Here is a 24,724-nt window from a genome sequence, read left to right as displayed (position 1 = left end):
TGTCCAACAGATGCAAATTTTAGACTTTACCCACTTCTTTTCCACCCACCTGTTATGACAATATAGATAGCCAAGAAGGAAAACACTGAAGTGGTTTTTCATGGAGGGTCAGCTTTGCCTCTGAGCAGGCTTTCCTGCGGGAGTGGGAAGGGGTAGCTACTAGATAGTTGGTGGCCTGAAGTCTGGGCCAGCCTCTACCCTTAACAGAAGGTGCAGGAAGCTCTGCCCCCCCACAAAAGTAAATATAGGGCAGTATTTTGTACTTCTGAGTGCTTTGGAAAGCGAAGAGGACTTCCTAACAGGAATGGTCAAGAAGCAGACCACTGAACACTTCCTTAGCTCCCAAGGTCACAATCATGAACGGTAAAACGTCTTAGCAATAGACAAAACCAAAGTTACATGGAGACTTTTACGTACTTTTTCTTTCACGTTTTCTGTTGGAAATTTACAGCCTTTAGCCTGTAATCTAGCCACTCAGGAGGCTGAGACCTGAGGATCACAGTTCAAAGCCAGCCTGGGAAGGAAAGGCTTTAAGACTCTTTAACCACCAGAAAACTGGAAGTGGTGCTGAGGCTCCAAGTGGTAGAACACTAGCCTTGAGTGAAAAAGCTTAGGGACAGCACCCAGGCCCTGAGTTCAAGGCCCAGGAGAACAGGGCCAGGCATTGGTGGTCTCATAACTGATTCTGGCTAATCAGGAGACTTGAGATGTGAGGATCATGATTCAAAGCCTGCACAGGAAAGTGCAGACATCTTAACCAGCAAAAGCTGAAAGTGGAGCTGAGGCACAAGTGGTAGAGTACACCAGCCTTGAGCAAAAAATGCTAAGTGATCGCACCTAGGCTCCAAGTTCAAGCCCCAGTACCAGCACTAGGGAAAAAAAACCAGTCTCTGGTTTCTTTGAAATCTCCACTGAAAGGGAAAAGTGATTGTGTTCTTTCTGCGTTTTATGCACGTGCACCACTCGCCCTTAAGGATCCTGAAGATTCACAATTCTTCCAATGTTTATTTGTGGAAGGGGGTGAGGGGTTACACACCCACAGCTACGAGTGCTTCGGGGCGCTGGGTACCCCAGGCAGTGAGCAGGATCCAGCGGGGTGGGCAGAAGCCTGGGAGAATGCTGTCTGCTAGCTACTTAGTTGGTCTACTAGCGAAGTCCTCTGGGGTCTTATTGCCCATAGAAACGAAGTCCTGTTTAAAATCCTCGCCTAGTCAGGTTGCTGGTGGCTCACGCCTTGTCATCCTAGCTACTCAGCGAGGAGCAAGGTTGAAAGTCAGCCGCGGTAGGAAGTCCACGAGAGTCATCTCCTGGCTAACCACCAGGAAATGGGAAGTGGCCCTGGAGCTCAAAGTATTGATAGAGCGCTGGCCTTGAGCAAAAGAACTCAGGCTCACAAGACCAGCCAAAAAAGAAAAGGAACAGGGCCGGTGGCTCACACCTGTGATCTTAGCTACTCAGGAAGCTGAGCTCTGAGTATCACTGAAACCAGCTAAAGGCAGGAAAGTTTGTGAAACTCCATCTCCAGTTAGCCACCAAAAAGCGAGAAGTGGAACCGGTGGCTGAAGTGGTAGAGTGACAGCCTTGAGAGAAAAAGCTAGGTGACAGCACCCAGGCCCTGAGTTCAAGTCCTAGGACTGGCTAAAGAAAGGAAGGAGAGGAAAGGAAGAAAGCAAGCTTTCTACTGGCCACCCATGGCTCACACCTGTACTCCTGGCTAACTCAGGAGGCTGAGATCTGAGGAGCAAGGTGTGAAGCCAGCCTGAGCAGGAAAATCTGAAACTCATCTCCAATTAACTACCAGAAAACCAGAAGTGGAGCTGTGGCTCAAAATGGTAGGATGCTTAACTCAGGAACCATGCCCAGCCCCTGAGTTCAAGCCCAATAACTGACATAAAAGGAAAAAAAAAAAGACATTTGTGTGTAGCAAGGCGGGAACTGTGATGGCCTTTGGATGTGTTGTACGGGGCGGCATCTAACACGTTAAGACCTCAGACTTCCAACTGTGAGCCAACAGTGTTCTTGTCTTGGAATCCCAGTTGCATTTCCCCACTACCAGGGTTCTGGGCTTAGAGCCCCCACTTGCCTCCCACGGGAGACCAGAGGACTCACCAAGGCCTAACAAAATGATTTCCCTTTCCCTCTGGGTAGTTTCTAGCCTGAGGAGCTTTTCTTTCTATTTTCCTGAAGTCAACTCCTGGTCCACTAAAGGGACAAGGACAGTGATTGAAGAGGCTCTGGCCCAGTCCTTGGCTCTGCCTTTTCACCCAAAGTGGGCCTTCCCTCTGTCCTCATGTGTGTGGGCTGAAGAAAGCAAGTTGGGAGTTGCAGCGGTAAGGCTTCAGGCTGTCCCGGGGTTCTGCTGTAGAGGGGCCAGGCAGGAGGGGCCTAGGACTCTCGGTCCTTTTTTGGTGAGTCAGGAATGCTCTCAGACAGAGGTGTGAAGCCCCACAGGTAAACATGTCTCTCGTAGGCTTTGGTCTGCTTGAACAGGGTATCCGTCCCGTGCAGATAGTCCATCACCCCCAAAGCTCCATAGCACTGGTTGAACCTAGGGGAGACAAGAGAGGTGCGACACTCCTAGGGCTGGACATAGTGGAGCTCCATTTCATCAGAAATGTCATCAGAACAAGAAATGCACTCACGACCTTACGTACTGTGACTGTAACCCCTCTGTACGTCACTTTGACAACAATGAAATTTTGAAAAGTCGTCATCAGAATCTAAGCTCATGCTTAGAATCCTAGCGACTCAAGAGGCTGAGATAGGAAGATCATAGTTCAAAGCCAGCTCAGGTGGGAAATTCCATGAGACTCCTCTCCAGTTAATCACAGAAAAAGCCGGATGTGATGCTGTAGCTCAAGTGGTAGAGCACTAGCCTTGAACAAAAAGAGCTTATGGATAGCACTCTGGCCCAGAGTTCAAGGCCCAGGACCAGGAAAAACAAAAAACAGGGCCAGAAAGAAAAGTCAAAAGTGGCGCTGTGGCTCAAGTGGTAGAGCACTGGCCTTGAGTAAAAGGAGCTCAGGGACAGCGCCCAGGCACTGAGTTCAAGCCCCAGGACAGACACCTACACCCACAAAAAGTCACCACTATTCTGCCTACCTACATCACATAACCTGGAGAATTATTGTTTTGCCAGTCCTGAGGCTTGAACTCGGCCTGGGCACTGTCCCTGAGCTCCTTTTGCTCAAGTCTACCATTTGAGCAACATCTCTTTTTCTGTGATTCAATTGGAAATAAGAGTCTCACAGACTTTCCTGCCCAGGCTGGCTCAGAACTGCGATTCTCAGACCTCAGCCTCCTGAGTAGCTGGGATTATAAGTGCACACAGCTACCTGGAGAATCAATAGAAAAGTTTACTGTGTAATTCTGAAGCTTGCACATTTGAGAACCTCTGACAGAGCTAGGCTTACTTAGGGACGTTCAAGGGCCCCACTTATATCGAACGCCTTGGAGCACCTGGAAATGCAGATTCCCAGGCTTTGGTCTCACAGCTACTTTGAGGCAAGCACTCTTGCCACTAGGCCATATTCCCAGCCCCTCACAGCTACTTTGATTCAGCGCATCCAGAGTGGAACTCCAGAGCCTGCCCTTTAGACAAGGCTCTCCAGAGACTCGCCTAGGAAGTACACACACCATACTTGAAAAATCTGAGACTTTAGCTGGGTACTGCCAGCTCATGCCTGTCATCCCAGCTCCTCAGGAGGCTGAGATCTGAAGATCATGGTTTGACGCCAGCCTGGGCAGACAAATCTGAGATATGCTTTTTTCCAATTAACTAGCAAAAAGCTGGAAGTAGAGGTATACCTCAAGTGGTAGAGCACTTGAGTGAAAAAGCAACAGGAGAACATGAAGGCCCTGAATTCAAGCCCTAGTACTGGCATGCATGCGCACAAACATGCACATGCACACACACACACGCACGCACACACACACATTTGGCTGGGGCAGGGCTTACTGGAGATGGTGGTAGTCATGGAATTCAGGAGACGGCAGGAAGGGCAGGTGGTAGCCACAGTGAGAGATGGTGGTGCTGATTAGAGCCAAGGAAAACCACAACGTGATGGTGGACAAGTGGGAGCCCATTATTAAGGGACCCAGTACTGCCGGCAGCATATTGGAAGCCTGCAAGAAGAAGAATGATTCCAGGCACAGCCTAGGGAGCTGGAGGAGCCCCAGATGCTCCCAGCAGTCCCAGAGGGAGACTCAAATCTGGAGTAGCTGAAAGAGTTTCAGGACCTCGCTCTGTTGGAGACACCTTTATAACTAGGGATGAGTTATTAACCATCAGATTGGCTGGGCACTGGTGGTTCACACCTGGAATCCTAGCTACTCGAGACTAGGATCTGAGGATCAAGGTTCAAGTCCAGCCAGGGAAGGATAGTCCATGAAACTCTTAGCTCCAATTAACCACTAGAGCAACAGCCTTGAGGGAAAAAAAAATGTCAAGCAGGTGGCCTGGTGGTAATGACTCACAGTTATAATCCTAGCCACCCAGGAGGCTGAGATCTGAGGGAAAATCACATTTCAAAGCCAGCCCGGCCAGGGAAGTTCATGAGACTCTTCAATTTAACCAACAAAAAAGCCAGAAGTAGAATACCCTCCCTTGGCTTTTTCCAGCTTGATCACTTGAGCTACACTTCATTTTCAACTTTTGCTGGAAGATTGGAGAAAAGAGTCTCATGAAGAACTGGGTGCTGGTAGCTTATGCCTGTAAGCCTTGCTACTCAGAAGGCTGAGATCTGAAGATCGCAGTTCAAAGCCAGTCCAGGTAGGAAAGTCTTGAGACTCTTAGCTCCAATAAATAATCTGGAAGTAGAGCTATGACTCAAGCTGAGGGACAGCGGTGCCCAGACACTGAATTCAAGTTCCAGGACTGCCCAACCCTCCTTCCCCAAAGAAAAGAGTCTCATAGACTTTTACTACGTGGGGTTGGTTGTGGCTCAAAGAGGTAGAGTACCAACCTTGAGCAAAATCAGCTCAGGGATAGCACCTGGACCCTGAGTTCAAGCCCCAGTACTGGCACCAAAAACAAAACAAAAAACCTAAAAGTTGGGACCAGGATGTAGCTCAGTGGCAAAGTGCTTGATCCTCAGTACCAAAAGAAAGAAAAGAAAAGAAAAAAAAAAAAAAACCACACCACTGAAAGTTCACTGGAAAAGCTAAGTGAGCTCATTGGTGTTAGGCACCTAGAATAGCCCGGCATAGGAGCTAGTTAATGGGAAGAAAAGGGGCCTACATGGAGTGGTTTTTGTACCGAACTTAAGGAAGGTGGTTGGGACCAGCAGGCTTTCTAGAAAGACCTTTCACCTCGAATTTCCTTAGGCATACCCTTGTGGTCACTGTATATTATTTTGGTACACTGGATATTGTATATATGCTTATCAGAACTAGGGAAAGGAATAGAAAAATGAGGGAGGGTGTAACAAATATGACAAGAAGTGTACTCACTGCCTTATTATGTAACTGTTCCCCCTCTGTACATCACCTTGTCAATAAAATTTAATTTAAAATGAAAGACCTCTACTCACTATGTGTTCTATGGGGTGGACATAGAGAGAGGCCAAACCAATGGGGGCCGTCCATTCATGATGCTTCTTGTGAATTTTCTTGTAGAATATTGGGTAGTGAAGAAACCTGGGGAAAAAAATTTTAGTTAATAATCTCCAGATTCCTCTTTCAGCCTCCCTGATTCAACAATCAAAAGGTATCTTTGATTTGATTATGCCTGTAATCCTAGGAGGAATATCAGAAGACTGATATTCAAAGCCAGCCCACACAGACAAAGTCTGTGAGTCACTTGTCTCTAATTAACCAGCAAAAAAAAAAGTCTGAAGTAGAGGTGTGGCTCAAGTGGCAGAGCACCAGCATAGAATGAAAAAGCCAAATGAAAGCAGGAGGCATAAAAGAAAAAAAATAAATAAATGAAAGCTTATATTTGTGGAATGGGGGTGGCGCTCGAATTCAGAGCCTTGTACTCTCGCTTGGCTTTTTTTCCACTTCCAACTTTTGCTGGCTAATTGGAGGTAAGAGTCTCATGACTTTTCTGCCTGGGGCTGGCTTTGAACCACGATCCTCAGAGCTCAGCCTCCTGAGTAGCTAGGATGACAGGCATGAACCCCAAGGCACCTGGCGAAGCGGTTTCCTTTTCTGGACATTGCTTAGTTGTATCAGGTTGTCAGTTATTCGATATATAATTGTCTTCCTGTGAACTATTTAGTGGAAGACTTGAGGCTAGAGGGTGTTAAACTACAGTTTCCAGGCCACCGATTTCCTGAAGATCGGTGAGTGGTAGGCAGGGCGAGATGCCGGCTGTGCTCACCGGTGTGAGTAGTAGAACAGGACTTCCTCCATCAAGATGAAGACAGACAGTTCCTGGAGGAAACGGCAGAGAGTAGGTAGCTCTCGGTGGCAGGGGTCTGCCCGCCACTGGAAGAAGGGATAGAGGGCAACCAGCATTGGGATACTGATGACATTCTGGTTGAAAAGCACCGTGTAGATACACTGGCGTAGTTTCACAGGGTCCACCTGCCCAAGGGAAGGAAAGAAGATGTGTGAGTAGATCTTGGGCAGGCACTAGTGGCTATTCAAAAGGCTGAGATCTGGGTCTGGGGCTGGGGATATGGCCTAGTGGCAAGAGTGCTTGCCTCGTATACATGAGGCCCTGGGTTCAATTCCCCAGCACCACATATACAGAAAATGGCCAGAAAGGGCGCTGTGGCTCAAGTGGCAGAGTGCTAGCCTTGAGCAAAAAGAAGCCAAGGGACAGTACTCAGGCCCTGAGTCCAAGCCCCAGGACTGGCCAAAAAAAAGGCTGAGATCTGAGGATCTGAAGCCAGTCTGGGCCGGAAAGGCTGTGAGACTCTTATCTCCAATGAACCATCACAAGCTAGAAGTGGACCTGTGGCTCAAGCAGTAGAAATGCTAACCTTGAGCAAAAAAAAAAAAAAAGATCAGGGACAAGGCCCAAGCCAAGTTCAAGCCCCAGACTGGCAGACACACACACACACACACACACACACACACACACACACACACACACACACACACACGAGATCTTTTTTTATCTGGAAAAGAAGATTTATTCAGGGCTGGGGATGTGGCCCAGTGGCAAGAGTGCTTGCCTCATATACATGAGGCCCTGGGTTCAATTCCCCAGCACCACATATACAGAAAATGGCCAGAAGTGGTGCTGTGGCTCAAGTGGCAGAGTGCTAGCCTTGAGCAAAAAGAAGCCAGGGACAGTGCCCAGGCCCCGAGTTCAAGCCCCAGGACTGGCTAAAAAAACAAAAAAGATTTATTCAAGGATGAATTCTGAGAGAGATGTCTTGGCATAGCCTGCAGCTCCTGGCTGCTACTCAGCCCTGGGCTGGACACATTGTACTGTTATGGCCGTTGACACATTGGTAATGCCCCAGCTCTTGGAAACTGCTCCTAGCAGTCTTCAGTCTGTGTCTGAGCCTGCCTTCCTCTTGATTCTCCACATAGCACTTATGTCCTCTCCATTTCTTTTCTTTTGTTCTGGTCCTAGGACTTGATCTCAGGGCTTGGGTGCTATCCCTGAACTGTTTTTCTCAAGACTAGTGCTCTACCACTTGAGCCACAGTTCCACTTGTGGCTTTTTTTTTTTTTTTGATGGTTGATTAGAGATAAGAGTCTCGTGGACTTCTCTGCCTAGGCAGGAACTGAGATCCTCAGATCTCAGCCTCCCGAGTAGCTAGGATTACAGGTATGAGTCACCAATGCACAGCTCCACTGTGTTTCTAATATGACCACAATGAGTTGTGTAGCGGTCCTGGAAGGCACAGAGCCTAGACTGGGAGTTAGGAGACAAGGACATTGCTCTAGCTGAGTGGCTCTGAGATTTAGAGGCAAATTATTTCCTCTAACTTGTTGTGTGTATGTGTGAGCTGAAAGTTGGGCTTGAACTCAGCCCTGGACACTATCCCTTAGCTTTTGTGATCAAGGCTAGCACTTTATCACTTGAGCCACAACCTCCTCTTCTGGATTTTTGGTGATTCATTGGAGATAAGAGTGCTAGACTTGCCTGCCTGGGCTGGCTTTGACCCCTGATCTTCAGATCTCAGCCTCCTGAGGAGCTATTCCTGGCTTCCTCTCTCACCTTCTAAATTGAAGGAGCCTTGGAGAAAGCTACTTGGCTCCCATTGACTGTGGTCCCTCTGAGCTAGGGGCATTGATTCTTAGCTTCTACTTTCTGGGCTCTGACCTGCAGGAGCCATGGTGATACTTACAGGCTCATTTTTGCCAACTTGAATCCGGTAGCGGGAGATGAAGTTCGGTTTTCCGGTTGTGTCCACCACCAGCAGGAGCCCATTGAAGGCCCAGAAGAGAAGCCCAGGTACTAGGGCAGCACCTGAGGATGGAGAGAAGGGAAGAATCAGGCAGCTCCAGGTTTTCAACTTTGCAAGGAAGGTGTTGATGCTTAAGGCGAAGGGCTAACCTTTAATTTTGTTGTTGTTATTTGGGTGCCAGTCCTGGGGCTTGAACTCAGGGCCTAGGCACTGTCCCTGAGCTTTTTTGCTCAAGGCTACTAGCACTCTACCATTTGTGCCACAGTTCCACTTCTGGTTTTCTGATGGTTCATTGGAGAGGAGAATCTCACGGACTTTCCTGCCCAGGCTGGCTTTCAAATTGTGATCCTCAGATCTCAGCCACCTGAGTAGCTAGGATTACAAGTGTGAGCAACCAGTGCCCAGCTTTATCTTTAATAACACTCTCGCTGTTGGTGCATGGACATCTTTTTCTTTTTCTTTTTTTTTTTTGGCCAGTCCTGAGCCAGGCCAGGGCCTGAGCATTGTCCCTGGCTTCTTTTTTTTTTTTTTTTTTTTTTTTTTTTGCTCAAGGCTAGCACTCTGCCACTTGAGCCACAGCGCCACTTCTGGCCATTTTCTGTATATGTGGTGCTGGGGAATCGAACCCAGGGCCTCATGTATATGAGGCAGGCACTCTTGCCACTAGGCCATATCCCCAGCCCCCGCATGGGCATCTTACTTAAGGAGTGTCATGTATTTTTTTTTTTTTTTGGCCAGTCCTGGGGCTTGGACTCAGGGCCTGAGCACTGTCCCTGGCTTCCTTTTGCTCAAGGCTAGCACTCTGCCACTTGAGCCACAGCGCCATTTCTGGCCATTTTCTGTATATGTGATGCTGGGGAATCGAACCCAGGGCCTCATGAATACGAGGCAGGCACTCTAGCCACTAGGCCATATCCCCAGCCCCATGTATTATTATTATTTTTTTTTATACTCAGGTTGGTGTGGAATTCATGATCCTCCTTGCCTCAGCCACCCAGGTGCTGGGATTACAGATATGTGCCAGTGTGCCCAAGTCTTATTTATTTCTTAGTCATAAAATCAGGACAATAATCTTCAGGTGCACTATGGACAAAGAGATATGTGAAAAAGTGTTGAGTCAGGCACTGATGGATCAGACCTATAATCCTAGATACTCAGGAGGCTGAGATCTGAGGATCACAGTTTGAAGGCAGCCTGGGCAGAAAAGTCCCCATAAGACTCTTATCTCCAATGAACCACTCAAAAGCCTGAAGTGGTTCTGTGGCTCAAAGAGGTAGAGTGCTAACCTTGAGCAGCAGAGCTCAGGGACAGACCCCAGGCCCCGAGTTCAAGCCCCATGACCAACAGGGAGGGGGGGGGGAAGAAAGAAGAAAGAAAAAAAGGAAGGAAGGAAGGAAGGAAAGAAAGAAAGAAAAAAAAAAGGGCCAGCACTGGTGGCTCACATCTTATAATCCTAGCTACTCAGGAGGCTGAGATCTGAGGATCCTGGTTCAAAGCCAGCCTGGCAGAAATGTCCATGAGACTCTTATCTCCAATAAACCACTCAGAAAACTGGAAGTGGCACTGTAGCTCAGGTGGTTGGGTGCTAGCCTGGAGCTGAAGAGCTCAGGGACAGTGCCCAGGCCCAGAGTTCAAACCCGATGAACAACAACAAAAAAAAAAAAAAAAAAAAAGGAAAATAAGGAGGGAGAAGGGAGGGAGGGAGGGAGGGAGGGAAAGAAAGAGAGAAAGGGTATTGATACATATTCTAACACAGAAATGAATTAAGGTTGGCATTCGGGAGTCTGTATCTCCTGAATCTTTCACAAATTACGAAAAAAAAGGCACAAAGCAACAGAATAAAGCTAGCATTAGGTACCTGACCACTCCACATAGGAAATCTCACCTGTAAAGAAGAGGATCCACTCTTTGCCTTCAAATGTGGACAGTATTTTCTCCCATTGGGCTTGCCAAAAGTAGCCAGAAGCACCCCAAAATCTCTGGAGACGCCTTGGAAGAAAACACTATTCAAGCTAGATGCCAGTGGCGAATGCCTGTCATCCTAGCTAATGAGGAGGCTAAGATCTGAGGGTCATTGTTCAAAGCCAGCAGGAGCAGGAAAGTCCATGAGACTCTTTGTTTTTGTTTCTTGCCAGTTCAGGGCCTGCGCACTGTCCCTGGCTTCTTTTTTTGCTCAAGGCTAGTACTCTACCACCTGAGCCACAGTGCCACTTGCGGCTTTTTCTGTATATGTGGTGCTGAGGAATCGAACCCAGGGCTTCATGTACGCAAGGCAAGCACTCTCCCATTAGGCCACATTCCAAGCCCCCATGAGACTCTTAACTACTAAAAAGAATTAGAGCTGTGGTCAAGTGATAGAGCACTAGCCTTGAGAAAAAGAATCTCAGGGACAGCGCCCAGTCCCTGAGCTCAGTGCTCTAGGACCAGCACCATCAAGCAAAGAAGAAAAGGGAGAAACCATTCAGCAATCCTGGTGAACATGGATTGATAGCGTTGTGATCTCACGCCCACAGCCCCCAGGTCATAGATCTAAGAGGGGAGAGCAAACTTACCATGAGATCGGATTCCAGTAGGCCACAAACAAGAGGAGCCCAGAGCCCAGGATGAAAGCTGTTCGCTTCATGGAGCCTCAGATGTGTCCATCCAAGAGGACAGATGATTGGGAGACTCAGACAGGCTCCCTCTGGTCCTCTGCTGTTCTGACACAAAGCAGAGGTGTGTTGAATCTGGTACAATATTTATGGGAAGATGTGCTTATCCAGGAAGTACCTGGGTGAGCTTAACAAAACTAGACTGTCAGGTTCAAGGTGGGAAGGGAATAATCTGATGCCACAGAAAACTATTGCGTAATATCACTCAAGGCACAGGTGAGGCCCCTCGCATTTGTGTAATTATGTCACAAGTCATCTTGGCAAATAGCAATATTTGGGCTGGGAATGTGGCTTGGTGGTAGAGTGTTTGCCTAGCATACATGAAGCCCTGGGTTCAATTCCTCATTCCACATAAACAGAAAAAGCCGGAAGTGGCGCTGTGGTTCAAGTGGTAGAGTATTAACCTTGAGCAAAAGAAGCGCAGGGACAGTGCGCAGGCCCTGAGTTCAAGCCTCAGGACTGGCAAAAGAAAAAAAAAGATATTCAACATCACTAATCATGAGAGAAATGGAAACAGGACAATGATCTTGGACTAATTAGGAAGGCTACTATAAAAATATAACAGAAAGCCAGGCACCGGTGGCTCATGTCTGTAATCCTAGCTACTCAGGAGGCTGAGAACTAAGGTTCATGGTTCAAAGCCAGCCCAGGCAGGAAAGTACATGAGACTTTTATTTCCAATTAGCCACCAGAAAACTGTGGATCAAAGCGGTAGAGCAAGAGCTTTGAGCTGAAGAGCTCAGGGACAGTGACCAGAGTTCAAGCCCTACAAGGGACAAAAAACAAAAACAAAAAACAAAAAACCAGGTGCTTGTGCCTCATGGCCCATAATCCTACCTAGTCTGGAGAGTATTACTCAGATTTATTTATAATACAAGCTAATCAGAAGGCTGGGATCTGAGAATCGAAATTCAAAGCCAGCCCAGGCAGAAAAGTCTGTGAGAATCTTATCTCAAGTATTAGAACTCCAGTCAAGAAAGAAAAAGCCAAGTAAGAGCACAAAGCCCTGAGTTCAAACCCCAGTACTGGCACATATGCATGTGCCGGGTTTGTACACCCACATACCCACACACAAATAAACCCATTATATGATCCAACAGTTCTATTTTGAAATTGAAAGTAGAATATCAAAGAAATATCTGTATATTCAAATGTATAGCAGCACTATTCATAATAATTCTGGATTGGGTACAGCCAGGTATTCTTTGATATTGAATAGCTAACCAAAATATGGTATACACATTAAATGGAATAGCACATGACCTTAAAAGGAACCAGGCTGGGCGCCAGTGGCTCGAGACTGTAATCCTAGCTACTCAGGAGGCTGAGATCTGAGGGTCTCAGTTTGAAGCCAGCCCTGGCAGAAAATCGGTGATACTCTTATCTCAAACTACCAAAAATCCAGAAGTAGATGTGTGGCTCAAGTGGTAGAGTACTAGCTTTGAGCACAAAAAACTCGAGGCTAGTGCCCAGGCCCAGAGTTCAAATCTCAGAACCAGTACATCAAAAAAGGAAACAGGGGCCCAGAGGATATAATTGATTGGCTGAGCACTGACTGACCTGGGTATAATTCCAACCAGTGAAGAAAAATGAAAAGAAATAGATGAAAATTTAAAAATTAAGCAAATTCTGTCATACACTACAATATAAACAAATCTTGAGATACACAAATACATCACTCACAAAAAGCAAATACTGCTCAATACCAATTATCTTCTCTGAGATACCTCATAGGATCAATTCCCAGGAACAGGAAGTGAAGTCTGGTTTATCTGAAGTGGAGTAGGAGTGAAAGGGGAATAGAGAGTTGTTGCTTAAAAGGTATTGAACTTAAGTTTTGCAAGATGAAAATCTTTTTAATCACTTGAAATGGTAGCTGGAGATGAGCTACCAATGGCTACTCAAGAGGCTGAGATCTGAGGATCACAGTTCAAAGCCAGCCTGGGCAGGAAAGTCTGTGAGACTCTTATCTCCAATTAACCAGGGAAAAGCCACAAGTGGAGGTGTGGATCAAAGTGGTAGAGTGCTAGCCTTGAAGAACAGGCTTAGTGGTAGAGTGGCTGTCTAGCATGCATGAAGCCCTGGGTTCCATTTCTCAGTACCACATAAACAGAAAAAGCTGGAAGTAGTGCTGTGGCTCAAGTGGTAGAGCACAAGCATTGAGCACACAGAGGCTTAGGGACAGAGCCCATGCCCTGAGTTCAAGCCACAGGACTGGCAAAAAAAAAAAAAAAAGATTCAAAGACTGGCACCAAAAAAAAAAAAAAAGAGAGAGAGAGAGAGAGAGAGAGAGAGAGAAAGAGAAAGAGAGGGGGCTGGGGATATGGCCTAGTGGCAAGAGTGCTTGCCTTGTATACATGAGGCCCTGGGTTCAATTCCCCAACACCACATATACAGAAAATGGCCAGAATTGGCGCTGTGGCCCAAGTGGCAGAGTGCTAGCCTTGAGCAAAAAGAAGCCAGGGACAGTGCTCAGGCCCTGAGTCCAGGACCCAGGACTGGCCAAAAAAAAAAAAAAAAGAGAGAGAAAGAGAGAGAGAGAGGAAGGAAGGAAAAGAAGAAGGAAGGAAGGAAGGAAAGAGAGAGAGAAAAAGGAACCTGCAGTGGAATAATTTTTTTCATCTATCCGGATGACAAAAGTTTAGAAGTCTGGTCCCATGTTTTGCAAGTGAAGTTGAAAGGAGTTGAAAGCAGTATTTGGGTCAGGTGAGATTTCAGTTAGAGGTCAGTGAGAAAAGTCCTCCAGACTTCATCATCAAAATAACTAGTACAGAGGCTAGCTGCTGATCTGAGGATCAGGGTTTGAAGCCAGCTGAATAAAATGTCCAGAGGCTATTCAAAAGGCTGCTGAGTGGTAACATTCATGGTTACAAGGCAACAGTGGCATGAAGGACTGTGAGATTTTTTATCTCTAATAAATTTCCCAAAAGCTGAAAGTGGAACTATAGTTCAAGTGGTAGAGACTAGCTTTGGGGAAAAAAAAAAAAAAAAAGCTCAGGTGCAGGGCTTAAGCCAGGCCCTAAATTCAAGCCCTAGGACCAGTACAAAAACAAACAAACAAGCTGGGAATATGGCCGAGTGGCAAGAGTGCTTGCCTCATATACATGAAGCCCTGGGTTTCATTCCCCAGCACCACATATACAGAAAACGGCCAGAAGTGGTGCTATGGCTCAAGAGGCAGAGTGCTAGCCTTGAGCAAAAAGCCAGGGACAGGGCTGGGGATATGGCCTAGTGGTGAGAGAGCTTGCCTCCTATACATGAGTTCCTGGGTTCAATTCCCCAGCACCACATATACAGAAAATGGCCAGAAGGGGCGCTGTGGCTCAAGTGGCAGAGTGCTAGCCTTGAGCAAAAAGGAAGCCAGGGACAGTGCTCAGGCGCTGAGTCCAAGGCCCAGTCCCAGGACTGGCAAAAAAAAAAAAAAAGCCAGCCTGCATGTGTGGCTCATGATTTAAGGGGATACTACACAAGTTTCAAGTAGTAGGGTACCTGCTTGTCAACCTTGAATCCCTGACTTCAAACACTCTGTACCTTAAAGAAAAATGTGTCTTTTCTTCCTTTTTCAAATATCTTTATTGGATATAATCTACATATCATATAATTTGCCTATTAAAGTATATATTCTGTAGCTAAGGGTGTAGCTCAGTGGTAAAGTAATTGCCTGGCAAGGCCCACTACAGAAAACAAACAAACAAAAAGTTGTACTTTCACTGTATCCATAGTTATATATCACTGCAAATGATTTTTACAATATTTTCATTGCACCAAAAAGAAACTTTTACTGCTTAATCATTAATTTTTTTTCTTTCTTTTTTTTTGGCCAGTGGGCCTTGGACTCAGGGCTTGAGCACTGTCCCTGGCTTCCTTTTGCTCAAGGCTAGCACTCTGCCACTTGAGCCACAGTGCCACTTCTGGCCGTTTTCTGTATATGTATGTGGTGCTGGGGAATCAACCCAGGGCTTCATGTATATGAGGCAAGCACTCTTGCCACTCGGCCATATTCCCAGCTTGTTTGTTTTTGTACTGGTCCTAGGGCTTGAATTTAGGGCCTGGCTTAGGCCCTGCACCTGAGCTTTTTTTTTCCCCCCAAAGCTAGTCTCTACCACTTGAACTATAGTTCCACTTTCAGCTTTTGGGAAATTTATTAGAGATAAAAATCTCACAGTATGAGGCAAGCTCTCTTGCCACTAGGCCATATCCCCATCCCCTTAATCATTAATTCTTAATCTCTCCATTACCACTCCCATATACCCTTTTGTCACCCACCTAGACGTATGAAAACATTAAGCTAATTTTTTTTTTTTTTTTTTTTTTGGCGAGTCCTGGGCCTTGGACTCAGGGCCTGAGCACTGTCCCTGGCTTCTTCCCGCTCAAGGCTAGCACTCTGCCACTTGAGCCACAGCGCCGCTTCTGGCTGTTTTCTGTATATGTGGTGCTGGGGAATCGAACCTAGGGCCTCGTGTATCCGAGGCAGGCACTCTTGCCACTAGGCTATATCCCCAGCCCCATTAAGCTAATTTTTACCCCAAAAAAAATATCTGAAGAAAAGAAAGTCTTCTGTTTTTATATAACTGAAATAATGGCCCATATGACTGAATCCCCTATTCAAAACTTGTAATTTAGGCATGGTGTCACATACCTGTAATCCCAGCACTTGGAAAACTGAAACATGAGATAGCAAGTTTGAGAACAGCTGGGCTGGCCTGGGAATATGGCCTAGTGGCAAAGTGCTCGCCTCGAGAACAGCTGGGCTACAGAGTAAGTAAGACCTTGTCTCAAAATAAACCAACAACTAATTTTATTTATTGTTTCTTTATTTTCAATTATTTTTCTGGGCTTGAACTCAGGGCCCGGGTGCTGTCCCTGAGCCTCTTTGTGCTCAAGGCTAATACTCTACCACTTGAACCTCAGCACTACTTCTGGCTTTTTTGAGTAGATTACTGAAGATAAAGAGGCTCACAGGGACATTTATGCCCAGCTGGCTTCAAACCCTGATCCTCAGATCTCAGTCTCTTGAGTAGCTAGGATTATAGGTAAGAGCCACTCTACCACTAAGCCACTTTCCCAGCCCCTGTTCTCTACACTTTTTCAGCTTTAAGATAGTGCTCTAGCACTTGAGCCACATCTCTGCTCTTGCTTTTAAAAAAGAATTGTAAGGAACTGAAGACTCTCAAGAACTTTCCTGCTTAGGCTGGCTTTGAACTGCGATCCTCAGATCTCAGCCTCCTGAGTAGCTAGGATGACAGGTGTGAGCCATGGGCTCCAACAAATAATTTTAATTAGAAAATTTGTAGCCAAGTAGTTGATACAAGTGTTTGTATCAGTTTGATCAGTCCCTGTAGATGTCTTTCACAAGTCTGGACTGAGTTGCTCAGGGCTGGCACGCACGTGGCCCTTACTTATGAGCTGTCCCTGATGTGGGGCTGAGATGAGCTGTGTCAGAGTCTGATTGAAATAACATAGATCATCTGCTCATGCACTAGGACAAAAGTAAAGGAACCTGGTCAAAGGGTGTCCTATGTTGCTATGTTGAAAATGAACGAAAAGAAATGTACTCATTTCTTGATATGTAACTGTAACTTCTCCATACATCACCTTAATAATAGCAATAAAAAATAAATGAAGGGGCTGGGGATATGGCCTAGTGTCAAGAGTGCTTGCCTCGTATACATGAGGCCCTGGGTTCAATTCCCCAGCACCACATATACAGAAAAACGGCCAGAAGTGGCGCTGTGGCTCAAGTGGCAGTGTGCTAGCCTTGAGCAAAAAGAAGCCAGGGACAGTGCTCAGGCCCTGAGTCCAAGCCCCAGGACTGGCCAAAAAATAAAAAAATAAATAAAATAAATGAAGGGCTGGGAATATGGCCTAGTGGCAAGAGTGCTTGCCTCATATACGTGAAGCCCTAGATTCGATTCCTCAGCACCACTTATATAGAAAATGGCCAGAAGTGGTGCTGTGGCTCAAGAGGTAGAGTGCTAGCCTTGAGCAAAAAGAAGCCAGGGACAGTGCTCAGGCCCTGAGTTCAAACCCCAGGACTGGCAAAAAAAATAAAAATAAATGAAAAGAAGCAATTCATTCTGTGAATTTCCACTGTGAATTACACAATAGGAGGAGGGATAACCAAGTCAGTCAGAGAAACAGACACCTCAGGGAGAAATATGGAGGCATTAAACACTGAGTGAAGAAGATGGCATCTGACTGAAGAATAGACTCAGAATGTTTGGTCTCACTGGGCTGGGAATATGGCCTAGTGGCAGAGTGCTTGCCTCATATACATGAAGCCCTGGGTTCCATTCCTCAGCACCACATACAGTAAAAGCCAGAAGTGGCGCTGTGGCTCAAGAGGTAGAGTGCTAGCCTTGAGCAAAAAGAAGCCAGGGACAGTGCTCAGGCCCTGAGTCCAAGGCACAGGACTGGCAAAAAAAAAAAAAAAAAAAGTCTGGTCTCACTCTTGCTCAGCTTTTTCACTCAGGGCTAGCTCTCTACCACTTAAGCCACACCTCCACTTGTAGCTTTTTGCTGATGAATAGGAGATTAGAGTGGGATTTGTCTGCCTCAGATGGCTTTGAACCTAGCCTCTTAATCTCAGACTCCTAAATAGCTAGGATTACAAAGCTGAGCTACCTAGAACCACGTGCCACTCAGTTATAAAAACAAGAAACCAAGCTGGATGTTGGTAGCTCACTTCTATAATCCTAGCTACTCTAGAAACTGAGATCTGAGGATCAAGGTTTGAAGTCAGCCTAGATAGAAAAATCCAAGAGAGCTTTTTGTTGTTGTTGGTGGTGGTTATGGGGTTTGAACTACCTACGGGCCTGGGTGCTGTCCCAGAGCTCTTTTTGCTCAAGGCTAACACTCCAGCATTTGGAGCCACAGTACCACTTCTTGTTTTCTGGTGGTTTACTGGCAATAAGAGTCTCAAGTTTTCTGCTTGAGCTGGCTTTGAACTGTGATCTTTAGAACTCATCCTTCTGAGTAGCTAGGATTATAGGCATGAGCCACCTGGGCCCAATTCCATTAAATTACCCCCCAAAAACCAGAAGTAGAGCTGTGGCTCAAATGGTAGAGCGCGGGCTGGGAATATGGCCTGGTGGCAAGAGAACTTACCTCGTATACATGAAGCCCTGGGTTCGATTCCCCAGCACCACATATACAGAAAACGGCCAGAAGTGGCGCTGTGGCTCAAGTGGCAGAGAGCTAGCCTTGAGCAAAAAGAAGCCAGGGACTGTGCTCAGGCCCTGAGTCCAAGGCCCAGGACTGGCAAAAACAAAAACAAAACAAAACAAAAAAATCAAATGGTAGAGTGCTAGCCTTGAGCAAAAGCAGCTCAGGGACAGTGCCCAGGGCCCTGAGTTCAAGCCCCAAGACAAGCACACACACACACACACACACACACACACACACACACACACACACAAACAATTAAAAACTGGCATCAAAGGAAACACAAGTTGGCAAGCTGGGTGGGTATATGGAGAAGAGAAAGCCTTTATAGCAACATGGATTTTCCTCTGTGCTTACCAGATGTGAGAAAAGTGGGGCTGAACCAGTCAAGATAGCCATCTTGCTGGAAACAAGGGTGGGATGTGAGGTTTATTTGTTTCTTAAGCTTCTAGGAATCTGACTATGCCCTGCTGAGAGAAACTTCAATTACAAGCAAAAGTCTCCACTCCTCCTTTCTCTTATCTAAACAACATGTTTGAGATAAGATCTTTTATCTTTTGAACTGACTCCTTCCTTTCAGGAACATTATTCTAGATGGGTAGATGGCTCACACAAGTACTACTCCAGAGGCTAAGATCTGAGTCAGCCTGTCAGTCAGTCAGTCTCCAATTAACCACCAAAAATAAAATCAGAAATGGAGGTTTGGCTCAAGTGGTAGAGCATTAGCCTTGAGCAGAAGCAGCTAAGGGACAGTGCTCAGTCCCAGAGTTTAAGACCCAGTACTGGCACACACACATGATAAGAATTTTATGCAAGGAGTTTTTAAAATCCAGGAGACACAAACTCTAGGAAATGCTGCATCAAAGCTAGGAAAGCATTGGGCAGGACATGAGATCTGCCATACTCAAAAGATCCTTAAATGAGAGCAGTTCATGGGCTTGCTCCCTGCCCTCTGTTTTTTGCTTTTGTTTTTGCCAGTCCTGGACTTGAACTCAGGGCCTGGGCACTGTCCCTGATCTTTTGCTCAAGGCTAGCACTCTACCACTTGAACCACAACACTTTTCTGTTTATGTGGTACTGAGGAATCATGCATGCTAGGCAAGCACTCTACCACTAAGCCACATTCCCATCCCAGAGCTTTGTATTTTTTGACTGGCTATTGACATAATGTCTTGAAGGTTTACTCATGTTACATTGAGGCTGAGACTCCTTCCTCTGGGAAAGTCAACATAACGGCTCTGAGAATACGGGCTTCGATGGTTCTGGAGCAGACACACATAGGGAATAGGCATTGCCTCTCTCCTGTTGGGGTGAAGGAAGAATGCGTGATTCAACCAGATACCAGCAGATGCCAGACACATCAGAAGGACTATACACTAGCAACCCCACAAGCCTACTAATTTATGGGTCCTATTTCTCATTCTTTTTTCTTTTCTTTCCTTTCTTTTTTTGGAGGAAAGCTCCGGGGCTTGCACTCAGAGCCTGGGCACTGTCCCTGAGCTCTTTTGCTCAAGGCTAGAGCTCTCCACTTGAAGCCACAGCTCTACCTCCAGTTTTCTGGTAACCGGCAGATAAGAGTCACACTGGACTTTCCTGCCTGAGTTGGCTTTGAACCAGGATCTTCAGATCTCAGCCTCCTGAGTAGCTAGGATGACAGATGTGAGCCACTGGCACCTGGCTTGGAGCCAGTCTTTGACCTCCCTGGCACTCTAGCTCACATCCTTCCTGAAGCATTGGAACTGTTGTAAATCTTCCCCATTCTTTCCAGGCAATGGCAGGGGAGAAATGAGTAGTCATGAAACAACCAGTTGCATCCTGTTTTGATTTGCCCCTTGTAAACTGCCCCTTCACAAGGGTTTGGAGCTACTAAGGGCCAGTGACTCATGCCTGTCGTTCTAGCTACTAAGGAGCTGAGATCTGAGGATCAGGCTTCAAAGCCAGCCTGGGCAGAAAAGTCTGTGAGGCTCTCATCTCCAATTAACCATTCAAAAGCAGGAAGTGGAGATATGGCAAAATAGTGGCGCACCAACTTTGAGCAGAAAAAGTTTAAGAACAGTGTCCAGGTCCTGAGTCCAAGTCCCAGTACTGGCACACACCACACACTAGACACACACACACTCACACATATACACACGGGACTGGAGTCCCAACTAGTCCTTTAGAGCTACCTGTCAGTTTCAGAAAACAAACTACAGCAGAGATTCATCCAGGCAGAGAACGGTGACACCAGTGGGAAGCAGGTAAGGGAAAGTCCCAGGACATCAGCAGAAGGCAAAACTCACCTGTACTGTGGAGTGCAGAGGATGGTGTACCCTTCTACAGTGAATGTGGATATGCCCTGACCATCACAAACACCCCTGTCCGGAGCTGCACCTGTTTGCTTCTGCAGTGGGCTTTCTTTCAAGCGTCTCTGAGGTTCTGACCACAATCCAAACCTGCAAAAACTCTTCCCTTCCTTACCAATTTCCGTAGCTGCCGCTGCTGGTGGTGCTGCTGGCTAATGCTGCTGTCTGTTGGGTGGGTGGAGAGGCCAACCATGGTGATCGCATTACAGAGCTGCTGATTGGCTAGAGTGAGGCACGTGATGACAGAAAAAGTTTGGATCTTTGTGAACTGGACACAATACACCCTTCCTTCTGCAAGGAAGGTCTTTAAAGCTCAGAGGGAAAAAGCAGTGCCAACAAGAGCTTGCTTGAAGGGGGGAAAATAAGTTTATTTTGCACAACTCTGGCTCACTTTGAAACTTATTTTTCTTATTTTCTTATTCTATACTTTTTTTTTTTTTGCCAGTCCTGGGACTTGAACTCAGGACTTGGGCACTCACTGTCCCTGAGCTCTTCAGCTCAAGGGTAGCACTCCTACCACTTGAGCCACAGCATCACTTCTGGTTCTCTGGTGGTTAGTTGGAGATAAGAGTCTCACAGACTTTCCTGCCTGGGCTGGCTTTGAACGGAGACCCTCAGATCTGAGCCTCCTGAGTAGCGAGGATGACAGGCCTGAGTCCCTGGAGCCCATATGATGTACTTTGATCCTTTCTCATGGGGAGGGGGAAGAGGAGGGACAACATGCCTTCTAACACAGGGACCTCAACAAGGATAAGAAGGAGGCAGAGAAGTTGTAGTAGGAAGATAAGAAGGAAAAAAAAAAAGAGCCAGCTGGGGCATTCTTACCAGTTCAATGGTGAAGACACATAACTATCTGACAAAAGACTGCTTTCAGCTGGGTGCTGGGCTAGGCTCAGGCCTGGAATCCTAGCTACTCAAGGGGCTGAGATCTGCGGATCATGGTTGGAAAGCCAGCCTGGGCAGAAAAGTCCAGGAGATTCAGTTAATTATCAAAAAGGAATGTGGTGGGTTGGGGATATGGCCTAGTGGCAAGAGTGCTTGCCTCCTATACATGAAGCCCTGGGTTCAATTCCTCTCACCACATATACAGAAAACGGCCAGAAGTGGCACTGTGGCTCCAGTGGCACAGTGCTAACCTTGAGCAAAAAGAAGCCAGGGATAGTGCTCAGGCCCTGAGTCCAAGGCCCAGGACTGGCCAAAAAAAAAAAAAAAATTATGTGGTTCAGTGGTAGAGTTCTTGCCTTGCTTGCATGAAGCCCTGAGTTTGATTCCTCAGTACCACATAAACAGAAAAGGCTGGAAGCGGTGCTGTGGCTCAAGTGGTAGAGTGCTAGCCTCGAGCAAAAGGCAGCTCAGGAGCAGTGCCCAGGATCTGAGATCAAGCCCCAAGAAGACAAAAAAAAAAAAAAAAAAAAAAAAAAAAAAAGCCAGAAGTGGAATTGTGACTCTTGTGGTAGCTACTTTTTTGGTGCCGGTCAGTCCTGGGGCTTGAACTCAGGGCCTGGGCATTATCCTTGAGCTTTTTTGCTCAAAGCTAACATTCTACCACTTAAATCATAGCTCCACTTGCAGATTTTTTGCTGGTTAACTGAAGACAAGAATCTCATGGCCTGGGTTGGGAATGTGGCTTAGTGTTACAGTGTTTGCCCATCATGCATGAGCCCCTGGGTTTGACTCCTTGGTACCACATACACAAAAATAATTTAAAAAAGAAAAAGAATGTCACGGACTTTCCTTCTCTGGGCAAGCTTCTAACTACAATCCTCATTGGCTACAAGTCTAGTCTTGAGCAAAAAAGCTCAGGGACAGTGCTTAGGCCCTGTGTTCAAACCCCAGGACTAGCACAGCAAAAAAGAACTGCTTCATTCAAAATAGCTGACTGGCTACTTTGCCAGGAGAAAATATGAAATAAAAACATAAGTCGACTTCTAGGTTATAGGGGTTTTGGAAATGTGACACAATTACTGTGGTATTAGTCTGAAAGCATTTACCTCTTTTCAAAATTTTTTTTTTTTTTTTTTTTTTTTTTTTTTTTTGCCAGTCCTGGGCCTTGGACTCAGGGCCTGAGCACTGTCCCTGGCTTCTTTTTGCTCAAGGCTAGCACTCTGCCACTTGAGCCACAATGCCACTTCTGGCTGTTTTCTGTATATGTGGTGCTGGGGAATTGAACCCAGGGCCTCACGTATACAAGGCAAGCACTCTTGCCACTCGGCCATATTCCCAGCCCCTTTTCAAAATATTTCAAACTCCAGTACATTAGATTTTCTTCTCCTATGCATATTATACTTCCAAGAAGTGCATTCTATTTGATGGGTGTCTAATTGGGATTAATAGGAAGATCCTGCTTGCTAAAGATAACCTTATTCTTAAGGAACCCTACTTGGTAATCTTTTTTCTTTTTTCTTTTACTCTCCCAGCTGAGAAAATAAGCACAAATCTATGGTTTTCTTTCTTCAAATAATTCTAATTTTGCAATACACTAGCATGAATGGATCATAAAACTGTTAAAAATGTATAAGCACTCTGACATTTCCTGAAATACAATCATCTACAATCATTGAAAAGCTCTAAGTGAGGGTGGTTGTTGGGGAGGGGGGGAATGAAGAGGGTTGGTTTCCTGTTTTGTTTCAGTCAGTGCTGCAAGGAAAAAAAAAAAAAACTCCCACAAAATTCCAAGGATTTAGGAGGCTGCTCTTCATGTGACCAGCGCCTGCCCACAGGAATGCCACTCCCAAAGTAATAACAAGTGGGTGGAAGGACATTAGAAAATCGCAGGACTAGGGGGAAGGCATTGTTTTTGCAGAGGGGGGGGGCCTCCATGGCAGCATGAGTACATCCAGACAGGATTTTGTAGAGTTGCTAACAACAACAAGTTTTTTACAGAAAACTGAGGCAAGATGTAGTAATTTATTGAACACATCTATACGTCATTCTTGGTGTGGAAAGTCTTTTCTATTTCTTATTTACTGTTAGCCACAATCAGGGGGACATTCGTGTCCCTGGTTTTTTGTTTATTTTTCTTTTAAACAGATTTGGACAGAAGAGAGAGAGGTGGGGGTTCACCTCCCTGGCAAGAATGGCTTTTAGGAATCCCATTTGCAATGGCTAAACGTTTAGGGCCGGCTGGGCTCAGGTGCAGGTGATGGAAGTCGGAGTTTGGGAAATCTCTTTAATGAATATATTAAAAACAAAAAATTGGGAGCCGGGGTACCGGTGGCTCTCATCTGTTATCCTCCCTACTCTGGAGGCTGAGATCTGAGTGAGGATCGCCATTGGAAGCTAGCCAGGGAGGGACAAAAAAAAACAAAACAAAAAAACCACCACACTGACAACTCTTGAATTTCCAGTTAGCTTGTGGCTCATGTGGGAGTGTGCTTTGGGCAAGAAAGCTCAGGGAACTGCCTGCCTGCACGGTGTGTGTGTGTGGGGGGGGGGGCCCTGAGTTCAAGTCCCAGTCGTGGGCACACTCAAAAGAAAGCAAAGAGTGAAGGAGGTACACTTGTTGCACGCCCACCCACTGCTCTCTTCAGGTGGAGAGCACCTGGTGCAAGGAAGAGCGTCACCCACAGGGAGGGTCGCCCCATCTGCTTTAGGGGTGCAGGGCTGAGAGCCCGGTGTGTGTGTGGGGGTGTGGGGTGGGTGGGGCTTAGGGACCAGCTCTCCCCTCCCCCACCCCTCCCGCCCGAGATCGGTGCGGCCCCCACCTTCGTCTGCCAGCAGCATCGGTTGCCATGGGAACGCTCCGGGCCCGCGGGTTACAGCGAAAGTCGCTCAGTCTCGGGAGGGTGTGTGTGTGCGTGGTAGTGGCGGTGGTGGGTGGGGTCGCGGGTGGGGTCGCCCCGCTCCCAATTATTTGTCAGAAAGGAGCCTGTGAGGTAGATGTGCTGCGAGTGGGAGACCCAGGGGGCCCCCCACTAATACCGAAGGCAGTGAGGACGGCCCTCCCCGCCATCTCCTCCCACCGAGGACCTTAACGGTCCGGCCCCGCAGGGAGGAGGGGCGGCGTGGTCGGCCCCGCGGGCCACGCCCACCAGGGGGGCGGGGAAAGTCAGCGCTCGATCACGCCTCCGCCCCGGACCCGCAGTCTAACCGACACCCAGGCTGCGGCGCTCACGGTGGTGGAGTGGGGCCAGCGCCGCGGACGTCACAGGAAGGCCTAAGAGCGCGGCGTGTTCCGCAGGCGTCCGTCCCTCTTCCGGGCTGCGTGCGCCCCACCTGCTTGCGCGGCTGGTTCTGCGCCTGCGCAGCACCA

The 24,724-nt window shown here is 47.0% G+C and overlaps 1 protein-coding gene across 3 annotated transcripts in view; it reads right to left on the bottom strand.

The window, feature by feature from the left end:
* Nucleotides 1-1,814: 1,814 nt before the first annotated feature.
* Faxdc2 (fatty acid hydroxylase domain containing 2) overlaps nt 1,815-24,724 on the bottom strand; it is a 25,301-nt gene continuing 2,391 nt past the window's right edge. The window contains exons 2-9 of one of the 3 annotated variants that reach the window (XM_048334284.1): nt 20,588-20,818; nt 10,865-11,006; nt 10,198-10,301; nt 8,253-8,374; nt 6,323-6,528; nt 5,532-5,637; nt 3,959-4,125; nt 1,815-2,548 (exon numbers count right to left, since the gene is read on the bottom strand). In XM_048334284.1, coding sequence (XP_048190241.1) covers nt 2,386-2,548; nt 3,959-4,125; nt 5,532-5,637; nt 6,323-6,528; nt 8,253-8,374; nt 10,198-10,301; nt 10,865-10,935 — 939 coding nt within the window. In that variant the 5' untranslated portion in view covers nt 10,936-11,006; nt 20,588-20,818 and the 3' untranslated portion in view covers nt 1,815-2,385. The other 2 variants (XM_048334283.1, XM_048334285.1) reach the window with 2 other exon arrangements.

Source organism: Perognathus longimembris, chromosome 25 (genome assembly GCF_023159225.1).
Source record: "Perognathus longimembris pacificus isolate PPM17 chromosome 25, ASM2315922v1, whole genome shotgun sequence".
Classification (NCBI taxonomy): domain Eukaryota; kingdom Metazoa; phylum Chordata; class Mammalia; order Rodentia; family Heteromyidae; genus Perognathus; species Perognathus longimembris.
The sequence above is the reverse complement of the archived record's forward strand: the minus strand, read 5'-3'. Positions and strand labels throughout refer to the sequence as shown.